Source organism: Phymastichus coffea, unplaced genomic scaffold, assembly GCF_024137745.1.
Source record: "Phymastichus coffea isolate CEN01 unplaced genomic scaffold, Cenicafe_Pcof_1.1 PCOF00071, whole genome shotgun sequence".
Lineage (NCBI taxonomy): Eukaryota > Metazoa > Arthropoda > Insecta > Hymenoptera > Eulophidae > Phymastichus > Phymastichus coffea.
The window spans coordinates 1,450,516-1,475,340 of record NW_026706882.1 but is presented as its reverse complement, the minus strand read 5'-3'; the positions used below and the strand labels follow the sequence as shown (position 1 = coordinate 1,475,340).

The following is a 24,825-nucleotide window of genomic DNA, read 5'->3' as shown; positions in this document are numbered from 1 at the left end:
TTATTGGCATACAGATAAAAGTTACGCAACAGTACCAAAGATAACGTTATATTTTCCAAAAAGTAAATTAGCATTCTTCAATATTATATATTATAATTATCTAAGACTAGCTATTCAACATAACCGGTTATGTTAACTTGACAATGATGTAGAAAAGCGTTTCTCACGTGTAACATTATTTTTCGTTCATTAATATCATAATTTATAGTCTTAGAATTGTTACGTTATTTTCATATAAAAATAATTTTCAATAAAAAATCATATTTTTTTAGAATGCTTTTATTGTCGATTGGCCAATAATTTTTATTATTTATATAAATAGTCATCGACATATTGCCACTAAAATCTTTTAATAATTATTAATAATAAAATGAAAAACGAAGAAATTAATCACAGTAATTTAAAAAATAATGCCAACAAGAGGATTCCAGCAAGTTCAAATACATTAATTTGCATCAATGTAAGCGGAACAACAGATTTTCTACTTTCATAAATCGACAGTTACGACAAATAGTAAATCGTCAATAATGTTAACATTTTTTGGTTTTTTAAGTTTGTTATCAAACTATTATACTTAATTTTTAAGGTACTACCAACTGCGTAGAGATGACGTGTTTATCTCTACAAGATTTTGCTGGTCACATATAACTTTTTTTTAGTTAATAAATATAAAAAATAAAGATAATCATTGTAGTCAAATCTTACGTAGTCATTATAATTTGCATTTGACTACGTTTGCGGTTAAGTACCATTTCATGAAAGACATTGTATTACTTGAATATCGCAATTAACTAAGTTGAAAACAGGAACAGCATATAGATGTAAGTATAAATATAATTTTTTTTAATATATCGACCATTATATTTTACATGAAAATAATTAGCCTTTCACCGATCCAATTATTCATGGTATGCCTCAGATTTAATTTAAAAAAAGGTACTCTCAATACACCCAAAATGTCAGCCAACATTCTCAAACCGACAAACCCATTCACTTGACCTCCTTACGAAAAACTCCTTTCTTTTTCATACTTCGAGTCTAATAACGACGACCTCGACCCTGCACCGCCCGAGTGACTTTCGAGCTCGGCTGATCGCGCGGCACCGCGAATTACGTAGAACTATATACCACCGTCGTATATCATTCTCTTCATGGCATGCTTTCTTACGCTCTGAGTCTTTCGTATTAAATGTGCGAGCGGCGACGATCTGCTCTGTTTTCTTGTCTTATGGGTGTACGTGTATATATTTTTCTAACAAATCAAAGAATTGCAGGTTGAACTCGATACCTCTTCTTTTATAAGGAGGGTCGTGACAATATTTTCCGTTGTTTGCATCCATAGGTCGTATGTTATAATTTTCTGGGGACACGAGATGATTATAAAAATTAAAGCTGAAAAATAATTCAGATTTTTAATTTAATCAAAATCCTTCGAATCGTAGCTCAATCTTCTCGTTCTTATCAGCAGATCTGTACAAAATGCCTAAACTAAAACCTAATCGTGACACAAAGAATATAAGTCAACAAACCGAGACGCATAATCTTGGAAATTTTCTCACAAGATTAATTCTTGTACTTGATGAAGGCCGTTGTAATACATCCCGTTATTCCAATACCCGCGTGTTTTGGTCTCATGGCGGCCGCAAGTAATCGAAATGCCATATTGGCAAATGAGGTCCGATATCAGTGATGAATTGTTCGACTGGACATGGGTTATTGAGTACGCATGCTGTTGAAGTTGTTGTGGCGATTGCGATCTAAGCGTTCTGATTTACTGTTTATTTTTTCATGTGTTTGCGTTATTCAATGCTTTACTGAACTTCGATCACAGATTAAAATTCAATTTGAACTGTGAGTGTAAAGATACTTGTGTCTACATTGAATTACTACATTACTTTCTACCTGTACAGCATAGCTCTTCAATACTGAAAAAAAAATCTGATCAAAATCTTCCACTTCGTTCAAAACCTTGTACAGTATATATTTATTGTACGTATAAAACCCATAATCACACGCTCGAAGATTCTCAACTAATGACAGGCTGCACGATGCTTTTCAACCTTAGGAAGTAAAAAAAGATATTTTTCTGTGAAGCGCATTTCCTCGTTCGAGAAAAAAAGCGAAGTAAGAGAGCGATTTCGCGAGATCCTTCTAATGAGGCGGGCACATATGCACGCACGCAGCATCCCGCTAACGAAACAGTTATGATGTATCTTTTTCTCCCTCTGAATAAGATCAGAAATTACCGTAAAGCTAAGTGAAGTAGGCCAGCTTTTGAGACAGCAATGTTGATATTTCTGTCTCGAAGACCCTTTTCTTTGCAGGTGTAAAATGTGCTGCTTACAAAATATCAGGTATTAGGATATGTTTGTTCGTTTGCTTTACACCTGTAAACGGCGTGCTTTTCCAATACCAATTTTTTGCGCTCAAAGAGGATCTCCAATTTCTTTTCAGTGTATAACACACATGAAACTCAATCATGACGATACTTTAAAGAGATATTACTCATAACACCTTGTACTCTTATAACGTTCCAAGCGAGAGGCTACGTGAATTTTTTATCTCTAATTTAAATTTTATAAACTCGACAATTTTGTGTGCGTATAACGTTACAATTACAATCACATCAACTAAAAATTCATTGACCACAGGTGCGAATCGAAAAAGTTCAATTAAGTGTACGACACGCAATACACATTTTTCAAATTCATTCGTAATGTAGGATATTAACAGTAAAATTGAAAAGAATTATATCCATCCAACTCATTACCTGCGAATAATGAAGCGTACGTGGAACTTCGTTCTCGATGTAAAAGTGTACAACTGGGACTTGTTAAAAGTCTCATATTTTGTCGTAGCTTGTGTGTGTGTGTGTGTGTGTGTGTGAACACAGCGATCTCATTAAACAACAACTAAGCGTTGAAAGTAGTACTGCGCGTAAATTTATAAGTATCTGATCACTAAGTGACGTGTGAGACGGAGAATCTCACTTGTCTTTGAAACAGTAAATACCAACTGTTGAAACGAAATTGTGCTGCTTTTCGCTTGGCAGATCAGTTGTCATGTTTGTTTTTCAAGAATCGTCGTTAAAATCACGAAAGTTCAAAAATAACTCGGAAGAAACGAATCACGTACGCGCCTCGCTTTTCTCTCTCTCTTCCTTTCGCTGCGCTGCAGTGCAAATTCAAGCTCGCACTAATGAGGGACGCGTCACGCTTGCGAAGCGTATAGTCGCGACGAGGAGAGAAAGAGAATCCGCAATTATCACGCGGACCGTAACCGCGAAAGTCGCTGCACTTACCTTTTATACAGTGTCTGTTCGCTTTTATGTTTCTACGAAGAAGTGGCGCTTCTTTCTCTTCTGCCCGGTTTCATAAGTAACGCGAAAATGTTGCAGAGAGATTTGGAACAGGAAACTTGAGCGTAATAATCTTTTGTGATTTATTGAACTTCAAGTAGGACAAATTCTTTTGCTTTATTGCACAATTTATTCCCAATAAATGATTCAGCGGGTGAATAAAATGTGACAGTTTTTAGTGGTTTTCTTTTTTTTTTCTTAGATAAACAAGTTATTAATTTTCATTTGCTTTCTCGACTACTACATTCGTAGAGAGTTTGAACCAATTGCATTAATTTTATTGGTTCTTTCTATATATTAATTTTTATCATATTTTTCAAGTAATATCGACAATCAAGATGGCATTAGAATGAGGCTGCGTTCAAAAGCAGCGCATATAATTTGAAAAATGAACTTAAAATTGAAAAATGTATTTGAATGAAATCGATAATATTTTGCAAAGCATCATTCATAATAAATCATCAACCATACAAAACAATCTCCATGCTATGGAGAGACTCAGCATTATCCCTATCTACAATTTACATACCTAACAGAACCCATCCTATTTTGCTCAAACACATTTTTTCAAAGCTACATAATTACAAACTTCATTATAAAAAGAAAATCAAAGGCAGCAACGCGTACGCGGCAAACGGTAAAACGTTCAACTCATCACCAAGTAAATGAAATAAGCTAATAGGAAGGAAATGAAAAAATAAACCGTTCCAGAAAACTCATTTCTAGCGAGAAAAATGCACGAGAGAGTTAGGACACGTGCATTGTTTACTGCGAAACGCCAGAGAAAGAGAGAGAGAGAGACAGAGAGAGTAGAGAGAGAGAGAGAAGAAAGTAAAGCGCACGCGTGCGTGGATCACTGACACCTTACCGCTTTTATTTTTCTCACGACGAGAGTCAAGGAGGCTTCTTTGCTCGAGAGAAATCTGGAAATTTCCGGTGACCATGTGATTGGCTGATTTCTGGATGCGGGTAAACCCTCTTAGACATTGAGCTTTTTTCATATTGATTAATTCAGTCCGTTATTCCAAATGTGAGGTGCAGTAAAGTGATGGAAAATGAAGATAATTGATTGATGATACTAAATTCACACTTCACGTTGAAAAGTTCTCGGGGAAAATGATGGAGAAAATATAATGATATTGAATAAAGTATTAAACGTGTTATTATTGAATTTTTTCAATAATGCTATTGAATTCATTGAAGTTTATTTCAATTCTCTAGTCGTGAAACCATAGCTTTACAACATGTTTTTGTTGTTGCATAAATACATTGTCAATTAAGAAGATGCTCGATAAGTCCCCCAAATTTGTAAGAACGTGGGTTACATAAGAAACTTATTACAATCTCGTGCAATCATGGAAATTATCCACTATAAAAGAAGAACCCTTCCAATTATAAAAAAGGAAGAGAACAATAGTAAACACTCAGTAATTCGACTAAACCAACGCAACGTTAGCTTAGAAAACAAGCATTATCCGGTCACAACAAAAAGGAATAATAGAACATCTCGAAAAAGACGATCATCGCTTGCAAAACAGCGAGTGAGAAAAGTGCGTGCTGTTGCTGAAGGAATTCCTCGCAAGGCCCCTTGCGACCACGACGACGACTGCGACGAAGAAGCGAACGGTTAAGTTCCACCTCCCTAAGGCCCAGCAATGGCTATAAGAAGACCCGCGCCACTCGATCCTCTTGCAGAAGCGAAGTATTGTCCCAGACATACGCACACGGCTTATAGATATTTTTAACGAAATCTAAAATAAAAAAGTGAGTTTTTCTCATTATCTTATTTTTAATTTAAGAGTGCGAGTGCAGTGATTTTTTTTTCAATTGCGATTTTCAAGTGTGGGTGACGAGAATATTTTTACCTGTTAGGTGAGGACGAGATTTTTAAATTATTTTTTAATTTTTGTTAGTGATTGTGTTACGTGCGTTTGTGACGAAATCTGATAATATTTCAGCTCTAATTTTCACTCTGCTATTGACACTTGATGCAATTTTATGCACTGTCCGATTATAATAATGTGCTTGAATAACTTTGAAAGTTTATAATTCGAGCGATTTTAATAATTGATTAGAAAGTCACAAAAAATAGTTGCGTCTCACAAATTTTCTGCTCCACGAACAGGTAAAATGTGTCGTCACAAAAGTGATTAAATCAAATACGATCTATTTAAATAAAATGAGTGTCGAACGTAATTAAAATTAAAGATATAAAAAAGTTAATTGGTTCAATTCAATTAGCATTATTGGTATACAATATCAATTACTGATCGATTTATTTTCTGTAGCATACGCTCAATGGTCATTAAGAAAGACTTTTGGCCCAAATTGACTATTTGGAATTACGATCAATTACGAACTCACGCCAACCCAGATATAGAAAGAAACAATTCTCTGGCAGCTTTCCCAAACAATTTCCAAAAGCCGTAAAAAAGGAAAAAAGATTGATAAACAATATCCCGATCGTTTAGCGTGAGTAGGTCGCGACCGCGTTTTCGTGGAGAAGAGTAACGGTGCAGGCGCACGCTTCGAACGTCGGGGTCAAGAAACTTAAGCCGATTGGGAGTGGGCTAACGAGACCGCCTCCTCTCCGCTCGTGCGCGCGACCTACTTTCATGGTCAAGGCTTCGATGTACACTTCTTTCGCTTGCTCGCACCTGTCAACATATATCTTCAGTGTACGCGTGCGACCATTCGATATACACTATACTTTTATTCTGGGTGTGTGTGGAAAGTGCTAGATTGTCGATTCTATTTTGTTTAATGATTACAAATGGTTTGTTCAAAATTTGTAATTTTTTGAATGATTTAGCCATTTTAATATATAGTTTGTTAACATTTTTTAAAAAATAGTGTAATTTTTGTATGATTTACTTCTTACGGGTTCGTTATATAAAAATATTTCTATTACGTGAATAGAACAATTTTAGTTGAAATATCTAACTTTTTTTGTGTAGTTTCGAAAATATTTTCGCTAATACTTTCCTGGCACGTAACAGAGGAAAAAGTAAATGCAATTTCGATAAACAACAATAAACTCATTTTCCGCGATAGAAAAGTATGTCCGCAGTATGTTATTACTAGTTGATTACTTATGCATTGACCATGATATTGCACTAAACGTTTCTATGAAAAAACTTCTTTTTTTAACGTCTCAGCCTACTTTCACGTTCAGGGTCTTTTGTTGATTATCGTCCCAAGAAATTCTTTAACTGTCCTGAAGATACAATCACTAAAGTGATAGGTCATCCTTTTCATTATCTTTGAGAATAAACAATATTTTCTTAGAAAGTTGAAACTTTTTTTACAGAATATCTTTCGCATTTATTTAAATACCTTCGTTACTTTCGCTTTTCATTAAGTTTCAGAAATATTTTTCATATCTATTATTAGTTGTGTAATGATATAAATACTTCATAAATTGTTGAAACACAATCGGGAATGAAAAATTGAAGAAAATTTTCTGAAACTTTTACCTGGCAATTCATTAACTGTTTAGCTAACGGTGCCACCCAATCGACGTGAAAAGCGTGCACACGCGAAAGAAAAATAATGCGTAACACTTTCATCCTGGCTGCGGTCTAGTAAGCCACGAAATTTCATGCGCAAGAGGCGGGGAAAGTTCCTTTCAGAGGGGACACAATTTTTAAGCGCGCGTATCGGCAGCACTATGGAACACACGCGACAAGAAATAATGCGAGAAAGCGTTTTCGAGAGTTTGTCTGTAATCTACAATTGAGTATCGAGAATGTCAGCGTCGACTCGCTTATGAAATTCATACGTCTATTAGGGTTGATAAAATATTTCCATGACATTAAGTATTTATGAACGTTGGCGATGAATAAGAGTGAATATAAGTTGCAGGAACCTTAACAATGATTACTTTTCCGAAATGCATTCAATTTTAATTGTTTTACTACGAAAACTATTTTAAAAATAAGAGCTCCCAAAACAATTACTATCGCATTTTGAATGAAAAAATAATAAATGATAATATTATTATCTCAGCACAAACATGCAGAGCAAACAGTACTTTGGGCTGTGCATGGTGGCATTAGTAATGTGCCAAGCATTCGCCTTGCCACAAGTTGCTCTCCAGCAACAAATCGACGAGGCATCTAGGAAATTTGCCGAGAAACCAAACGCAATGAAGAAAGTAGCTTTGGATGACATCGACGACATCAGCACCAACTCGATCGCTGTAAGAAAGTTGTCTTGGCATGCGCTTTTTAACTAAATTCTCTTCATAAGTCTCATCAAGTAATATTCATTTTTACGTAGGAGGGTAACGGCGGTGGCTTCACGTGGTCAAACATCTTAAGTATGTTGATGCAGATGATACTGGGTCAGAATGCCGCAATCGCCAGTCCCAGTAAGAACGAAATAGACGACGGTGTGCCTGCCAGCCCGTGGACTAATCTTTTATCCGTTGGTCTTCGCGTACTTACCGCTTTCCTTGGTGGGCCTCAACAGCAGGTTGATGGCATCGACAAGGTCGACAATCAGAACAGCAGTCCTATGCAGGTACAAATGCTTCTTTCTCATTAATGCACAGATCATCTAGTTTTATATTTCTTTATTTTCACCCTTGAGCTTCTATCTTTTCTTTGCTGTATTGTTTCTACACGTAATTAGAATTTCTTTGATTGTACATATTATACTTGCTATTGGCGCCATTGTCGTCATCAAAAATTTATATAAAATCATTCTTTTTTTGCTCCGTTGCCTTAAGTGCTGTTTTTATTTTAGCTTTTGCACGCCAATACTCATTTCTATCTATATATATTTTTATAGTAGATCATTAACTTGTAGAACTATTATATCAATTTTGAGTATCAATTAAGACTCCTCTGAGATATTAATAGTTGGAAAAAGATTAGAAACTTATTAGAAAATGATAGCAATTACAGAGCTCATGAACAACTGATAGATTGCAATAAACTATGTATATATAGTCGAACACTTGAAAAACTATTTTTTAAATTAGCTAGATATTCAATAAATTGTTTTGAAAATACCTTGTGATTTAAATATTAAAAAAAATAGTTTTTCAAATTATTCCAAATTGTAAATATGACATTAATACATTAGACTGGATATGAATTTCCGCACATATTAGGGATTATTGACAGCGGTGCTGGGCGCGTTTCTGGGACAGGGCAGGAATCCGGAACAGGTGTCTATGATAGCCGGCCAGGCGAGTGAGGTCAGTAGACGAGTACACACGCGCGCGCGCGCAGACACACACACACACACACACACACAAACACACATACACACAACCAATCCACATACAATGCGCGCGCATTCTGTAATGCAGCTCACGCTTTTGTAATATAAGTGCCGGCGGCCTTTGAAGCGGTCTTTTTCTCTATGTAAGAGAATACAGATGAAAAACAGAGGGAGAAAGAGAGAAAGAGAGAGAGAGAGAGATGTTGGACCTTCCGGAATTCGTTTGCCATTGTTCTCTCTGCGTTGACTAATGGGAATTTGTCCAAGTTGACTTGACCTAATTTCCCTTTATAATCTTTTCGACGAATCAAGTTTTTTTTTGTTATTAATAAATGATTCTGCAAGCTGCAACATTGTTCTCTCAATTTTTATAAATGCATTCAATGGATCTATTGACTTTGAATTATAAGCTCTCTCGCATTGAAGTATCAGTAGAATTTAGATAAACTAACGAAAAAACATACAATTTAAACACAAGTGGGAAATCCCATCTCGAGATGATGGTAGATCCATAAGATATCGTTCCTAAGTGGCTTGTTTTTGTCCCAAGCAGTTCATCAATATCGTCATCAATCTATTGGATGCCCTGAAGACGTCCTTCTCCCATCGCTCGCTTCAAGCTCGCTCGCTCGGCAAGAAGGACACTGTCTCCGATGCCGCCGTTGCATCTATTTCCATGCTCAAGGTAATGATGTTGCTTATTTCTCATAAATGCTTGTCTTTTTATTTGAGGAGTGCGCTTGGTTTCGCCTTGAAATTTTATCGAGGATTTAAGAATATTTTCTCTCTGACGATTTGCCAAGCGTCGGGAAAAAAATGTTAGTGTGTCACTTTCTCCAATCATCCAAAGCTCGAAAGTCGACAATATTACATAGCATTCTTCGGGAATCCCTGCAAAAGGCATTTCGAACGGAAATAATTGGTAATTTGTATCCGCCACAGGGATACATGAGATCGATGAAATCCTTCAGCAATGTGGGCCGCGCCGAGGAAGAAGGTCAGAGAGGTTGTGCTGAGCGCGCACTCTGCGAAGCGAGTGCTGAGTGTGCTGCCGACTCCCAAGGCACAGCCACTATCTTCTGCCAACTTGGGTCGTACGTATTCCTCTTCCTTCTCGCTCCTCCTCGAAACCCACGAGGAACAGAAGCTAAGCCCAACGATGCTTACAGGTACGCAACGAGTTACCTTCTTCAGAGGCAAAGCGGAGTAGGTTTCGAAGCGTTGTACGAGGCAGGAAGACGTGGCCGTTCCGGTGAAGATTGCAGAACGCTGTTCCTCGATTGCAACGCCGTTTGAAAAGAAAAACAACAACAACAATCAACTAACGAAAAGCAGACTTCTTCTGGACTCGAATTTAAAATAACGGACGCTGTCTCCTGTTTCTTATCTACCGTTTCTCTATCGACGAGACGAACATTATTTACCTAGACGATTTGATGTATTTCACGCCAAGGCAAGCGTAATTTGCAGGAAGTTCACTTTTTCTTGTGCTGAGAAAAAAAAGTGATTGCGAATCTTCCGTAAAAGTAGACTGAACGTGACTCGAGACTTAGGTGGCCCGCGTCTCGTCCTCTTATATAAATTATACAATATCACCCAAGTGTCGACGATTGTCTTTTAAAACAGAAGGGAGCAAAATAACGAACGTTTATTATCATATTATTTAATTACTATTTATTATGTCGATATGCGAAGCGTAGGTTCTTTAGCGAAGCTTTGATGGGCCCGTGTTTCCTTATTTCTTATTCTTCAATATTCTGCAATCACTACTGCTATTTATATATGTGATAATGACGATCCATACACACGAATTTTCCACCACCCGCAGTTATTTATTTTTTTTCTTTTCTTTTTGTCTTTGACCACTTCTCCATTCTGCTCTATTCAATATTCCACTAATAAATGACCTATTACTCATCGTTCATGTATATAGGCGTAATTTGTTCGTCAATGGCAATTTGCGCACAAAGCTGAATTTAGGCAAAGATGTTTATACAATTCAGCTCACGATATTATTACTATGATTATTATATCATGTACTAGGTTTACTTCTTTTGTATGTATGTGTTGAGGTATGATTCTCTAATTTAAAAACAACGAGCATTTAAATAAAAACAAAACAAATTATTATTACAAATATACCGTTTGTTAATTTGCCAGCCCCTTATTCATCACATCGCGTGTATCTACCGTTATGACCTTCCGTGATTTCACTGTAATTACGCAGAGCTGCTTTTCAAGCGTCAGGTTAAATTGTGCATTGCATCCGGCGTCAATTATACGCGCTACACGTTGAGTTGCTGTCGCGCGACATGATCACGAGGCGTGATAATTATACGAGCGAAAGGCTCGTAACGCAGAAAAGGCAAACAATTTCTGGGCAGTCTTTCGTTGGATTTCAAGGCGACGACATCTCCGAATACTGCGACATGACTTTTAAGTCGCTGCTGAACTTTGGTGCTTTTCATAAAGAACCACCTGTGAGCCATCATACGCATTATGGGATTATGGATCGTTATCATGGAGAGAGTTATCATGATCATGGATGGCATGGGTAAATTGCCAATTTTATTGAGGCTATTCGTGACTATCGATCTTTTAATTTTATAAACTGATGGGAAATAGTAACTACATGATTTTATTATTTCTTTCTATTACATTAAATTCACTAGCTACGAATTTGTCACGTTTAACAGATCAATTATAATCAATTATGCAAAACATTGACGTTTGAGTGATTATCGGAAAAATATTTTAGGTCAAAAGGTAAAGGTGGAGGAGGCGGAGGAGCAGCTTTGAGTGCATTGACTCTTCTAGCATTCTTATTTCTGATCAACGTTATGCAGGTTTTTAATAGATATATTATTAAAAATAATATAAAATCCTAGTTTTGAACTTGTATGCGGTACTTTGTAGCAATCTTTGATGGAAAACAATGCAACCGAAACAACAACAGCACAATCAACGATATTTTTGCGCGAAGATCAACAACCCATTTCATTAACATCCAGATTTGATAACGATCAATCCATTGAGAAAGGCACATTGAGAGATTCAATGAAAAAGGATGGAAAAAAAGATATATCTTACGTTAAAATTAAATCAACCAAGTGAAAATATGAATTAGTATTTATTATTTATTTAATTTATTCTAGAATTTGAAAAGCACGAAATGACTGAATGAAGAAATAAAGCACAGCCATTTAAAACACATAAACATTTTATTTTCTTTTTTTTTCGAACATGAGGTCGTCGAACGAGTCGTATATAATGTTTATTAGTATTCGAAACTGTATTTTCCTTCCTCTCACAAATAGTCGTATGTACATAACATTAGAAACACTTAAATATTCTCCATTTGTTTTTTTAATCATTTATCTCAAATAGCATCTTATGCGCCTTAAAAATAATCATGAACGCTCGCGTATATTGCTAAGGGTTTTTGTGGTTTTTAAGTCGTTCCGCTATGCTTTTTTCGCTATTTGTATTAAATAAGAGACTTTTTTTTCAACGTATAGAGATGCGTCGCTTGAGTTTGTCATCTACAAAAAAATGCCCTAGCGAAGTGGTCGAGGAACAACAGACGCATGGGTTTCTTTCACGCGTTTTTCGAGTACGTTTATATATGTATTTCATAGCGTGTGATTTTTTTGTTGAATCCTAAAAAAGGGTTAGAAAAGTCTTTGCTAAAATACGATGATAATTTTCTGAGTTTCTTATCGTAATATATATTTGTATTTTATTTTTTTCGAACGACAACTCATTCGCCATCGTGCGAGGAGAATCGGGATGATACACTTTGAGGCAGAATAGTTAAAAATTAGTCGATATATTTTTTCTTTTTACTACTATAACAGCATTTGCTTTTATTCTTCATTTCTCTTCCTGTATTCCACTGCAAGTGGACACACATCAACATCTACTCAAACTACTTTAAGCTAACTTTTTATGACCACTTTTCCCTTCTTTCGCTTTCTATAGTTAAAATGCAACAGCAATAAAATCCCTTGAGAGTCATATCTCCTTTCTCTCTCTCTCTCTCTCACTATAATTTCTCATACCATCTCGCGTGCCACTTTTTAATTTTTGTTGTTGTGTACGGACTAACCAAGCGCAATACACTATTTACATTTTCTTTCTTCTTACGAACATATCCTTTTAAGAGACTTTCCATAAACTGGATATTTTATTGGTTCTCATAACTTGAATATTATTTCGAATAAATTTTCAACAACATTTTGATTTATGTTATATTGAAAATTTTGCTTATAACATCTTTATCCATTCTGTTTCAAGATCTTTCGGTTGCTTTTACGTCTAATACTGGCGACACTTTTGCTTTTATCAATAAATTAAGTTTGTTTTTGATAAATTGCGAGATGCAATAATAAAACCAGTTCTGATTAGTTTCATATTGCCAGTAGAGCAAGCAAAGTAACACGTGAATATTTGTCATCTCTTATTTTATCGTTACTTCTTGCTGGATACATAACTATAAATCAACTTTAGACTCAACTCACAATCTTACATATTACGTTATTTCCTAAATTATACATGAATGGTTGTAATGTTTCATTTCCAAAATGATAATTTATTGGCAAAAATCTAAAGATTTTTGATATTTTACTTGCTATATCAAAATTACCTTAAATCTTAATATTAAATTTTACATGAATTTTTTTCTTCTTTAACGAAAAAAATATTTGTTACATATTGTATGGGAATAAAAATTAACTTTTTCATAATGTTCAAGACTTAAGCTAAAAAATGTCTCTTGTCATAGAGTAAAATTACGTAAAGATATTTCAAGTAGTCTATTACTCAAGTAAATTTAATCATTTATATGAAACATTTCTATACGAATACTTTAATAAATCGATTTTATATGTGTATGAACAGTTAATCTGTACAGGTTTATCAGTCCAAGCAATTAATATTACACACCGCTCGTTACGAAAAAACTAATCACGTTTTACAAAGCATTCTAAATGGGATTGATTACGCATTACACTGAAGCATCGTTGCATAGAGAAAGTCGACTGTTTTTAAACTATACAGATCATCCGAAGAAATTGTACTTCTACCCAATACTTATAAAAAATGTATTTCAGATCATTGTTTTATGCGCTTCGAGATTAGCGTAGATTTATATAGTTCAAAAATTTTTTTCAGTATAACGTAACTGTTTTACCGGCAGTCTTGTCTTATTCCGAAGTGTGGTAAAACTAATTGAGATAATATAATAATACAGTAAAAATCTAATGATCAAATAGCGAAACACTATATTAAAATTTCGATCACTAATATTGCTCTTACAATAGAATATATAAAGAAAATTTTATTACCCAGTCGATATAAAATAATGAAAATTTTGAACTGTTTTAACTTTTTTACTAAATGTTATAGAAAGCTAAGATAAAAAGGTCAACTTATCTGACCTGGTATTGTTCAGTGATATATTAAGATTAAGAATGAAGGACTAGTCACATTTTATTATGATACGTCTAGACATTTTTTGTTACATGAAGATTGTTTGAACACAGTAGTTTCTCGTTGGTGCCCATAACTGAGCTAATGAGTTTTAACCATTTTTGGAAAAAATGCTCATCTGTTTATTCTAATACGAGTTTCCGATTTTTTTATTTTTATCAACAATTAAAGGCCAAGATGACCAAAAATGAAATATTGAAAACATGCCGTTGAGTTTATAGCGGAAATGGTAACGTGTACCTTTTTTATAATAACTTTTTTACATAATTTTATAAAAGCAGGTAAAATCATCGAGATAAATCTGAAACGTATTCAGTTGTAAATTTTTATAAAAGCGTTTTTTATTCCTTTTGGCTTTAGTAAAACTGATGTAGATGTAACAACTAACCAAGAATTTTATACAAATTTTCTGTACTATAGTCTTCCTAGTTCTCGGCTCATAATATTTAACAATGATTTATACTAAAAGGAATTTACAGTTTCATTATTATGCTTTTTATAACAATTTGTAAGTTAGTTTCAATGATATAGATGATATCTAAATTGAGTGACATTTAAGATTTATTATAATCATTTACTCAACGGCATTTTTTCATTTAGACGGTGATTTGATTGATTTTTTGTGTCATATTTTCTAAACGTTAATTCGATTATTTTTTAAATGCGCTCCGGTAATCTAAATTTATCGAATATGTGTACTAATCATATTAATCATTTTATTACATAGTTCAATTGTATATGTAAGGTAGGTATGAAAAAAATTATTAAAATCTTATCTATCTATTGTTCTAAAAAAAGAATTGACTTTAATGGCTCACAAAGTTCTCAGATAAAAATATTTTCAAAAAAGGGAGAAGAAAAATGTGTGTCTCTCTCATCTTCTGTTTGTATGCAATTTTGAATTTTCCGTTATTGACTATTTACAAATAAAGAAGATGAAAATAATCGCATAAGGGTTCGCTTGTTTACCTAATATTTAATATATTATGTACTTGTATGTTAAAACTCTGTCTTTGTCTCTTTAGTAAGGTTTCTTTCACGTTCAATAATAGCAAGTCAGTCCATTATATATATGTTTTGTGTGCGCATGTGTGTGTATGAGTTTGCAGTGTCACGTCGTTATATAATCCATGTATGTATATACACATTGCGGGAGTAACAACAGCAAAAAATTATTAAAATAATGATCTTTTTTTAACTTATACAATAATTCATTTTTTCTTAATAACCTTATCGATATATAACACTACACTTTTAGTCATAGAATATTTAACTAGTAGCGATGTGCGGTCAAGTTTCAGATAAATTTTTCACGTCAGTTATATATTTCTATGGTGTGGCATTTTTTAACATTCGCATTTCCATTGGTTATTCGTGTTCTTATTTTTACAGTTTTTTTCAATTCGGAAATTAAACTCGTCATGCAAGTAACGCATATACGGAGAAAAGAATTTGACAGATACACTTATATGATGATGGCAAGTTTAAGACGATTCATTTTATTTGTACAGTATTTTTTGATAGATCAATGCTTTATGATTTTTGGAAACTGTACCAAACTACAACATTAGAAATTTAACAATCTTTTTCAACAATGGAAAAACAAATTTTCACCATGAGCGCATCGAACTCTAAAAAATAACGATTCGCAAGTCCTAAAAATTACATTTTTTTCAGTATTGCGACTAACAATCGAATGATTTTAGATTTTTCGGACATCACGAAAGCTAGCAATTTGATTTCATATTTAATACTGATAATGAATGGACACACCGTCAAAATCGTATAATCAAGAAACATTGTAAAACATTTCTAAAATGTTTGGGTTCTTTTGTTTTTTTCAGACTGTGTTTTCAGTTATAAATCCGAGTTACAATTATTAACAACATACTAAAAATTCATAAATTCAAGAAACTTATTCGACTTTCGTTAATATCAAGATTTTAATTGGATTATATTACAATATTTTTAGCAATGCAAATTAATTGTAATCATGTACAATCGTAAATCAATTCATTGGTCAGTCGTTTATATATAACGTATTTTTCTAAATTTCAGAAAGTTAAATGAATTTTTAGTTACTGTATGAGATGGTGCTTATTTTGACGTGGTCAAAACATTCTTAAATATTTTTTCATAATGATAGTTACATTAATATTGTAAAATATTCCACTGCTTTCAAAATCCACGCTTGGCCGCCAAAAATAATCATCATAATTAAAACGAAACGTTTCTCGAATTTAGGAATTCTATATTGATCTCGTCTTTGTCAATGCTCGTCGTCTTCAGTCTCGTCTTGAGATATGATACTAGACCGGTTGCTGCTCACGTCGAGGTCCATTGCAAATGGTCGACTGTCCGATCTGTGGCGTCCCGTTGTCGTGTATTTGCTGTGTTCGCTGCACTCCTCCGAGCTGTTATCACTGGAAATAAAGAAACAAATTTCTAAATCGGCTATACTCGTAACTGTCTCATGCAACCCATTCACTTTTCGCGCTATGTCAAACATTGGCAAGGGACCTTCTCCATTTTTCAGTGAGAAAGTTTTCAAAATTATGCATATGATGATTGCGATCTGTCATTTGATATCCTTTGCGAACGTTTTTCTTTTGTTTATTAATTTCTAGTCTTCTATAAGTGCATGCATGTCGATGAAGTGGTTGCGTCGGTTCGATGCTTTGTATTTATTTTGATGGATGATGAATGCTTTTTTGGTTTCACTAACGAAAGATTATTTTGTTTCGGTTACTTACAATGAGAAGGCGGGGTTCTCCTTTAGTTAATATATGCAACAAGAAAAAATTTCTCGTTTAGACTGAGCAGTACTTTAAATATAAAATAAAACACTACCGATGAACAAGGATTTTTTTGTTTGATTCCGTTGAAAAAAGAATAACATTCAACAAACTGTACGTCGTTGGCATTCTCTGTTCAGTGTGTCACGTCTTGTATTACCTTCTTTTACAGTTCGTTTTTTAGTGCCTCTCAATAAATCCGTCGGATTTTTTTACTTTTCGATTCTGATAAAAAAACAATATTGTAAAAGAACTTTATTTTACTATGCGGTCACATGTGTGAATCTTCACTTCATCAAATTTCATGCAATATGACGTGTTACTTTTACAAAAATCGAATTCGCTATGTGAAATAATCTACATCACTATTTAAAAATAAATTACTGGAACAAATCCTTGATATTACAGTATCAAGTCCGTTTGTTTTACTGTTATATCACTCGTGCTAAACATACTTTCGAATCTTCACAAGTGCTGTATTTTTCCACGCATAACAAAAGTCTTTCAATTCGTTTGAAAATAAAATCTTGATTGAGTCACGTATATGAAAGCAATTTCTTTTGTTTGATTTATCTTATCTTTCTGGAATTTTCAAAAATAAAAATGTATTTCACAAGTTTCTTCTTGAATGTCACGTAAATGGGGCATTTTCTGTCGGAGACACTTGAATAACATTTTTTACAAACACATATTTATTGTTTTGTTATGTACAATAGTAACTACTTTGAAGATATTGTATACAATTAAATAACATTTATATGACTGATGGTTAAATGATAAACTTAAAATTGAACAGGATTGATATTTTGATAGAATTCATTTTCACATTTTATTGGAAAATCTTAGGCAAGAGATTTTTTTAAATGAACAAGAAATTTTTATGAACTTATTTTACAATGCTTTTTTTCTAAGTTTTCTACGTTGATTGAAGAGAAAAAAGATGATGGATCACGATTTGACGCTCTAAGAATTCTAATCGTTTAGCTGCATCAAAAAATGATTCTGTGATTTCTAAACATTCAGAAATGCTTAATAAATTTATGTACAAATATCGTATGAATCCGATTTCAAAACATACTTTATAAAATATTTTTTGTTGACAATTTAAGGAATTGGTAAATCAAATAATATGTAACAAAAATAAATATATATTTTCTTCAAAAACCTTTTGAACAATCCTTAGAGCAATCAAAATCGAAACTACATAGAATAAAAATGAGATGCACAAATAAATTGTCTATACATATGCACTAAAATGTGTGTGAGAGAGAGAGAGAGAGAAAGAGAGAGAGAAAGAGAGAATCACAAGGAGGAATTGCACCAAAAATACAGAAAGAACTTTCCCCGCGAAGTGAAAAATGGTTCGAGACCCGTTGCGTGCTCGTTACCTGACAACACTGGACCTGTCGCCCGAAACCGCTGCTGATTCAGTTGGTAGTTCGATAGCTCTTGTTTTTTGACAATTTTCGCCGTTGCACATGCCGTTTTTACTACCACTACCACCAGTCGATGAAGACGATGATTGCCGTGGACCATGCAATGAAGCTCGTCGCGATTCTTCGTGACATTCGCAACGACATTCTTCAGGCTGAACGTAACTATATTGGCCCTGCAATTGAAAGCCACTTTTAAAGAAACGCGTATGATCCATGTGTCTATATTTAATGAGATATAAGAAATTAGAGGATTATTTTACGAAAGAAATCCACAGAATGATTTATAAATATGAACCATATTATATATAGCTCCGACTAAATCTATTCATCAATGACTGTGTCAACAAAAGAGTCAGCATTAGTCTATGCGTACAGGTAATCAATTTACAGTGTATAAGATCTATTGAATTGTTACATTAGGAATTGTATGGTAAGCTACCGCGATTTTTACTACAAGAGACGAGGCTAAACAATGATTATCTTGTGATTAATTAACAAATTCATAGCTTGCTTACATTTCAGTAACTCGTGATCAATTCTATAGGTACCACGTAAAGTTCACTTCGAAATTCATTCAATAATAAAACTCGAATTGTTTCCAAAACTTCGTGTAAAGCAGTTGCAAAATTATAAATCAGTTTTACTCGATTTTCCTCTATCATTGCAGAGAAGATTAATCTCGTTGGAATCGGCACAAGTTAATCTGCGGTTTCAGCATAGGTCATCTTTTACAAAACTAGTTTCCTATATTGATTCTCTATACGCCAAATGCTACTGCCATCGAGTTTAGATGCTCTGACCCACAAAACTTTCGGATCGGTAAATGATAAATACAATTACTAGATATTCAAGTGAGGAAACAATTGTTATTTCACTAAATGAACTGGATTTGAAGGTAGAAAAGGCAGTTAATTTAAACATCGTTCATAAAATGTTTGTTCAAATTTCAAAGGTTTTCCGAACTTTTTGATATTTGATGCGCTAATAGTATAGCATTTCAAATGGATTATACGCTTTCGAGTAAGCAATTGAGACGTACAAAATACTCAATTGATTGCCATTCAGAAAAAGAAATAATATTCGTCAATGGTATAAACCCCTATTTTCAAAATCCTTATAATTTCAGTTACGAAAAATGTTTAAAATCGTATATATCAATTCTGACTATTTTTATTGTCAAAGTATCGTCATTTCACCTTTTTAAAAACGCCATTATTAAAGCATTTCTATTCGTTTACCCAACCTGTCACTTGTCTCTAGACATCAATCATAATTATCATCAAAATATAGTTTAGCTTTAGTGTTATTCATTGTATTATAACTTAAAATATCAAATCTTAAGCTTTGAAATGGAAAAAAAACTATAAGAAGAGAAAATAGAGTTAAATCTCACCGTGGCAGTAGTAGTCGCAGTAGTCTGCGAATGTCCAGGCTCACCCTCAAGCCTCGGAATGGTCTGTATCCTCTTGGGTGCTTTTCTCTTTTCGGGTATTTCCTCGAAATTAATCCAGTTTTGCGGCCTGGTTGCCACTGTGGTGAGCACCGTTGTGGGTGCTCGTGGTGGCAATGGTGGAGGTGGGCTTGGCGACTTAGTCAAACTCAAGGCGCGACTCAGTCTTGGCACACGACCGGCAAACTCGCTGAAACTGTGTTGAGCAGTTAATGGACGATGCGGTGATTTAACTCTCACGTCACTGTCGCGTGGCAACGATATCCGCATCTTTTCTACGCGACGTTGTTGCTCATCGTGAGACGACGACGAAGTGTGGACGAACTCGTCAAGCAGCGTTGGATTGATTGGTGTCGTGGAACGTGGCCTTTCGATCGGCGTCGTTCTGTTATCAATCAAAATAAGAAATGAGAAATGCAAAGTTTGAATTTCTGCGTTTTGAAAGGCTAACCTGACTTCCTGGATGACACGCTGCTTGATGGGCAGTATTGGAATGGCTACACTCTTCTCAAGAGGTAACGTTGTGGGCACGTAGGGTAAATCTTCCTCGAAACTTTCCTCGTAGCAAAGACCTTTTCTCTCATCTGGCAACTCCTCGGCAACAACTTCTTTTTCCACGGTTTTACTTTTCACAAAGTCAGTTTCTGAGTCTCTTTCCGATTCCGAACTGTCATGTTGCTGTTGCTGCAATTGTTCGCAGCTTACAGGACTTGGTGCTACTGGAATTTTACCGTTCAGTTCTGGTTTGTTCGTGGTAGTGGATGTTAATTGATCAACTGGAGGTGGCGGCGGTCGTGTGGTTGGCTTCTTCTTGCGCTTTGGTTTTGGGATGTCAGGTTTACGACCAATTGAGTCGCGTGATGAACTGGTTGAAAGACGTTGGGTTTGTTCATCCGATGGCGTTTGATGACTGTAATTTTATTTCCTTATTAATTTGATAACTGACTCTGTTAAGCATTTCCTTTGTATTCAAATATTCCTCTCTATATATAGCACTTATACTATGCAAACAGCGAAAAATTCGCACAAAAGAATTTCAATTTATCCCGTTCAATGTGTATACCCTATAGACACTTATAATAAAATAAGGAATTTATATGTTTTTCTTTGCAATATATTTCCCTGCTATTTGAAGTAGCGAAAGAATCTAACAAATTCTATTTTAAACGGCTTCATTATATTAAAATGTACATTTATTTCCATATACACGTATATGTATGTCAAGATTCCCATCAAGTTCAAAATGTACAGAACAAATAATGCATAGAGAAAATTTGTACATATCGACGTGGCGCATTTTGAAGGAATTACGAACGTTTGGGAAAAAAAGTGTATAACCTTTATGCTGCAAGTTGTATATGCATGCAAAAAGTAATATGCCATTCGGCACCGCTTGCAAAGTTAGGGAGAACTTTTGAACTCGCGCTGGTACTTTCTTAATAATTCCGATGCACTCGTACACAATGCGCGAAACTCGACTCCCATCAATATCACTTTTGAGAGAGAGGTACAAGTTTCAGAACTGAGAAGCCTATTTATCGAGCTGTATTTACTCGCCTCGGTGATGTTTTCATTATAAGAGAGAAGGAGAGAATGAGAGACTTACCCTGTAACAGTAGTGACGTCGTACCTATCATCAGCTAAGACTTTCGAATCCCTCGACTCGCTCCTTGATATGTGCGAGTCCCTCGAGCGGCTTTCCGGTATTTTCGGGCTTTCACCCGATGACGACGAGATTCTTGCGCTATCTTTACTATTTCTATCTCTTATTCTCTGACAAAATGCAAACGTAAATAAATTAGGTCTTATTTATTGAGTTTTTCGCGTGTCTGGCTATATCGTGTGCTTATGCTACTTACGACGCGACCTATTTATTTAATCAGTGCAACGTAAAGTACATTCAATATTATTTTTAAGCTCAAGTAAGGATTGGAATGATCGGCTTATTGGATGCAAATGAAATATCTCTCTAATTTATATTTGTACTACTTTTATTATATTGCTTCATATTCAAAAAGTTTCAACGTATCAGTGTTGAATATCAGTTTTTGTCAATTTAAGAAACAAAGAAGCAAAAATTTCTTATTTTTAGAAATTTTTTATTTCGAGCAGAAATAATTTCTTAAAATTTGTATTAGATTTAGAACTATTAGATATTGAACTCTTCATTTCAATATTATTTCTTGATGTAAAAAAAAAACTTTTAATCCGAAAGAATAAATTACTTGCGTTTTAAAAAAATATATGAAAATAAAAGAAAATTACGTTATTATGTAATTAATTAATGTTGCATTACATTTTAAGAATAAAAATGCCTTATATTAATATATTTTTTCCGTAGTGATCGAGAACGTATTTATATTAATATGTAATTTGACCATAAAAATACTCACCGATCTGCGATGATGTTCGATCGTCGCATCAGTACAGACGATATTAACGGAAGTTTGTTGCGGACTCGACGCGTCATATTTCTCACATTGATGTTGCTGTTCATGCTGCTGCTGATGATGTTCACTCTCGAGAGGTATCGAGGTAATACTCTCCGAAGGTAACGTGCTGTCCACTGGTGTTTCATCTTTATACCTAAACTCGTCGTTCTCACCGTACAGACTTATGAAGATCACGTCGCCCTCGTTCTTTTTCCTCGGCTGTAATATTTTTGGACGATTGCAAAAATATGAACTTAACAATTTTAATGTTCAACTTACTGTTTGCTGTTGGCTATAATAACTAGTCAGACTATAACTATTATTATAATCATGTCCAATCCCATCCAAATTCTCTCTGGATCGATCCAAAGTGTCCGGCGTGCCAATACTACTTCCACTCTTCTTTCTCTCCCTCTTCTTAAATAAACTCAACGTCGACGAGAAAACACCACTACCACGACTGGATCGTCTAGCACCTGGTGACTTGTCGCCACGTTCTCGACTTTTCGATCTGCTACGTAGAATATCGGCGGTGTCTTTCAATCGACTTGCCAAACTTGTACGTCGCGAACTAGTCGTTGGTGATTCTTGGCTCTGAATACTTGCTCCATCCGCTCGACCCTTTTTTTTTGTTTCAACGTAGAAAATTAAGTTAGTCTTTGTGTGTGTATGTGTGTGTGTGAGTAGTTTGGAGAAAGGAGATATAAGAAAAGTAACGTCAGCTGTATCGACTACTATTCGAAATATTAAAATTTCATTTACATGACGGATAGCCAAGAGTATTGCCCAGATGTTTAATATTGATTTTAAATCAGTATGGCTTTGCTTGTATAGAGCTCGCAGTGTGATTTTAACTATTGCATGGTGAAAGTTTTTACATGTTCCAATTACTAATATGTTATGTGTTGATAATACGGTAATCCGAGTACAGCTAAAGTTATGCGTCTAGTTATCGTAAAATTCCGAAATGCTTGAATCCGATATAAAGTTCAAGATTATTCCGATAAAAAAGTTCAATGCTTTTTAAAATTTAATTAATTCACATGATTGACAGCTTAATCAAATGACTTTGCAAGCTTTTATTATCTTTACTACGATTAATTTTTAAGTAAGTATCATGATTTCCGAGTCGACCTAATAACGAAAGTACTCGATAGACATGACATTTATTGATCCGTTTAAAATCTATATATCTGATATAGACATCAAATTTACCATGTCAAAATAATTGCTAGTCGAGATAGCCTCGTCACAATAAGAGTAAGCTATGCAAAAGGGATTCTTCAATGATCGATCTCTTGATATATCCTTATAAGTTGCTGTTGCATAGAACTTTGTGAAATTGGAAAAAAGTTGACGGATTGCAGTGGCATTTTAAAAAAAGTTTCGAAATAGGTTATCGATTAATGTATATTACAGTCCTGAATGCGTCAATATTACAATGTTTAAACCGCAAACGTATATCTAGGTAACAATTTACAATAAAGACAGTGTGCACTAACACATAGATGCGCACTAATGACTAACAAATGGTTTTTTTTGTTTATTTGAATTGTAATCTGTGATCGAAGCTTATCATATATATGGCTACGGTGTTTGATTCTACATGTGCAAAAAACTATTATTTTACTCAGATATACTTTGAAGTAAAGAATTCTAATAAAAGATTGGACAACTATAATTATGACATTCCGATTTAGCCGATCGAAAATTGAAGAATCATCAAAAAAATTTTCACAAACACGTAATTCAACGTGGGTTTAAATTTTTTTCACTCCAGAGCAACGATTTTCCATGAAATTTGTGTAAAAAATGGAGGTATAAAATTTAAACGCCATGTTCATAGACATAATACAAAAGCATACGTTGTATTTATACGAACACTTTTACATAAATTTCACATAAAAAATGTTGATATGCAATAGGGGGTTTCCAAATCTCCAGTACTTGTATGAATGATATTATCGTTAGAAAATAAAATAAATTTTCTCAAAAGTAAACTGATCATTCGATTGATGTAGTGTGACTCTCAAATTCTATTAGTTTCTTTATTCATACTGCAAAGTACTCATGAATATTTTAATTGTAAAACGTTAATCAATGATCAAAAAGCATATATTCTATTCAACGACATAATTGTTGATATGCAATCTCACTACGATGGTTTTATCAATACTATGTAACTCTCTTATTGTTAAAAACAAATCAAAAAGATATATTGCCTCTCGATTTTCATTATTGTTAATATGATAATTTATGATGAGGAAAGCTTAAGGGGGTTTCGATGAACAAGCGCTTTTACTTGAAATCTGATAAGTAAGCTAATCATGATGCTTACCTTTGGAATTTTTTCAGAAATTTATCAAGTGAGGGAGTAACGAAATTTTTAAAATGTTTGTAAAATGTCATTATTAAATTTTTTCTGTAGTTTTATTGCACATTATGCATTATTACACATTGTTTTCTATTTTATTTTTAATAGAAAATAGCGAATATCACTCAAAAATAACATTGACAATTGTATATTTAGAGATATTTAATAAGTATTATAATGCACCATAATTTTGTACGATACATCTTTCATTAGATAATAATATCTATTATATTCTCGACTCTTCCATTTAAAAAAAAT

General features: G+C 34.1%; 3 protein-coding genes across 6 annotated transcripts in view; 2 read left to right on the top strand and 1 right to left on the bottom strand.

Annotated features, from left to right (window-relative positions):
* Positions 1–7,373: 7,373 nt before the first annotated feature.
* Positions 7,374–9,886, top strand: LOC131667870 (uncharacterized). The gene is made up of 6 exons (XM_058941612.1): positions 7,374–7,559; positions 7,640–7,882; positions 8,478–8,564; positions 9,144–9,275; positions 9,533–9,684; positions 9,760–9,886. The coding sequence occupies exons 1-6, from the start codon at positions 7,374–7,376 to the stop codon at positions 9,884–9,886; spliced, it is 927 nt and encodes a 308-aa protein (XP_058797595.1).
* Positions 9,887–11,000: 1,114 nt separating this feature from the next.
* Positions 11,001–11,763, top strand: LOC131667855 (uncharacterized). The gene is made up of 3 exons (XM_058941589.1): positions 11,001–11,144; positions 11,349–11,436; positions 11,507–11,763. Exons 1-3 carry the CDS (start codon positions 11,020–11,022, stop codon positions 11,702–11,704), a joined length of 411 nt encoding a protein of 136 aa, XP_058797572.1. The 5' UTR covers positions 11,001–11,019; the 3' UTR covers positions 11,705–11,763.
* A 1,537-nt stretch (positions 11,764–13,300) lies between these two features.
* The window catches only part of LOC131667854 (uncharacterized), a 31,130-nt gene continuing 19,605 nt past the window's right edge, over positions 13,301–24,825 (bottom strand). Inside the window, exons 7-14 of one of the 4 annotated variants that reach the window (XM_058941587.1) lie at positions 22,473–22,814; positions 22,155–22,412; positions 21,368–21,534; positions 20,213–20,671; positions 19,705–20,146; positions 18,264–18,484; positions 16,834–16,853; positions 13,302–16,503 (exon numbers count right to left, since the gene is read on the bottom strand). In XM_058941587.1, coding sequence (XP_058797570.1) covers positions 16,406–16,503; positions 16,834–16,853; positions 18,264–18,484; positions 19,705–20,146; positions 20,213–20,671; positions 21,368–21,534; positions 22,155–22,412; positions 22,473–22,814 — 2,007 coding nt within the window. In that variant the 3' untranslated portion in view covers positions 13,302–16,405. Of the gene's footprint in view, positions 16,526–16,833; positions 16,854–18,263; positions 18,485–19,704; positions 20,147–20,212; positions 20,672–21,367; positions 21,535–22,154; positions 22,413–22,472; positions 22,815–24,825 lie in introns of all 4 variants that reach the window. The other 3 variants (XM_058941586.1, XM_058941585.1, XM_058941588.1) reach the window with 3 other exon arrangements.

Excerpts from the sequence above, each read along its gene's own strand:
- LOC131667870 (XM_058941612.1), top strand. The coding sequence starts at position 7,374 with ATGCAGAGCAAACAGTACTTTGGGCTGTGCATGGTGGCATTAGTAATG. Across the intron at positions 7,883-8,477 it reads AGAACAGCAGTCCTATGCAG|GGATTATTGACAGCGGTGCT; the intron begins GTACAAATGCTT and ends CGCACATATTAG. Across the intron at positions 8,565-9,143 it reads TAGCCGGCCAGGCGAGTGAG|TTCATCAATATCGTCATCAA; the intron begins GTCAGTAGACGA and ends TGTCCCAAGCAG.
- LOC131667855 (XM_058941589.1), top strand. The coding sequence starts at position 11,020 with ATGACTTTTAAGTCGCTGCTGAACTTTGGTGCTTTTCATAAAGAACCA. Across the intron at positions 11,145-11,348 it reads CATGATCATGGATGGCATGG|GTCAAAAGGTAAAGGTGGAG; the intron begins GTAAATTGCCAA and ends AAAATATTTTAG. Across the intron at positions 11,437-11,506 it reads TTCTGATCAACGTTATGCAG|CAATCTTTGATGGAAAACAA; the intron begins GTTTTTAATAGA and ends GGTACTTTGTAG.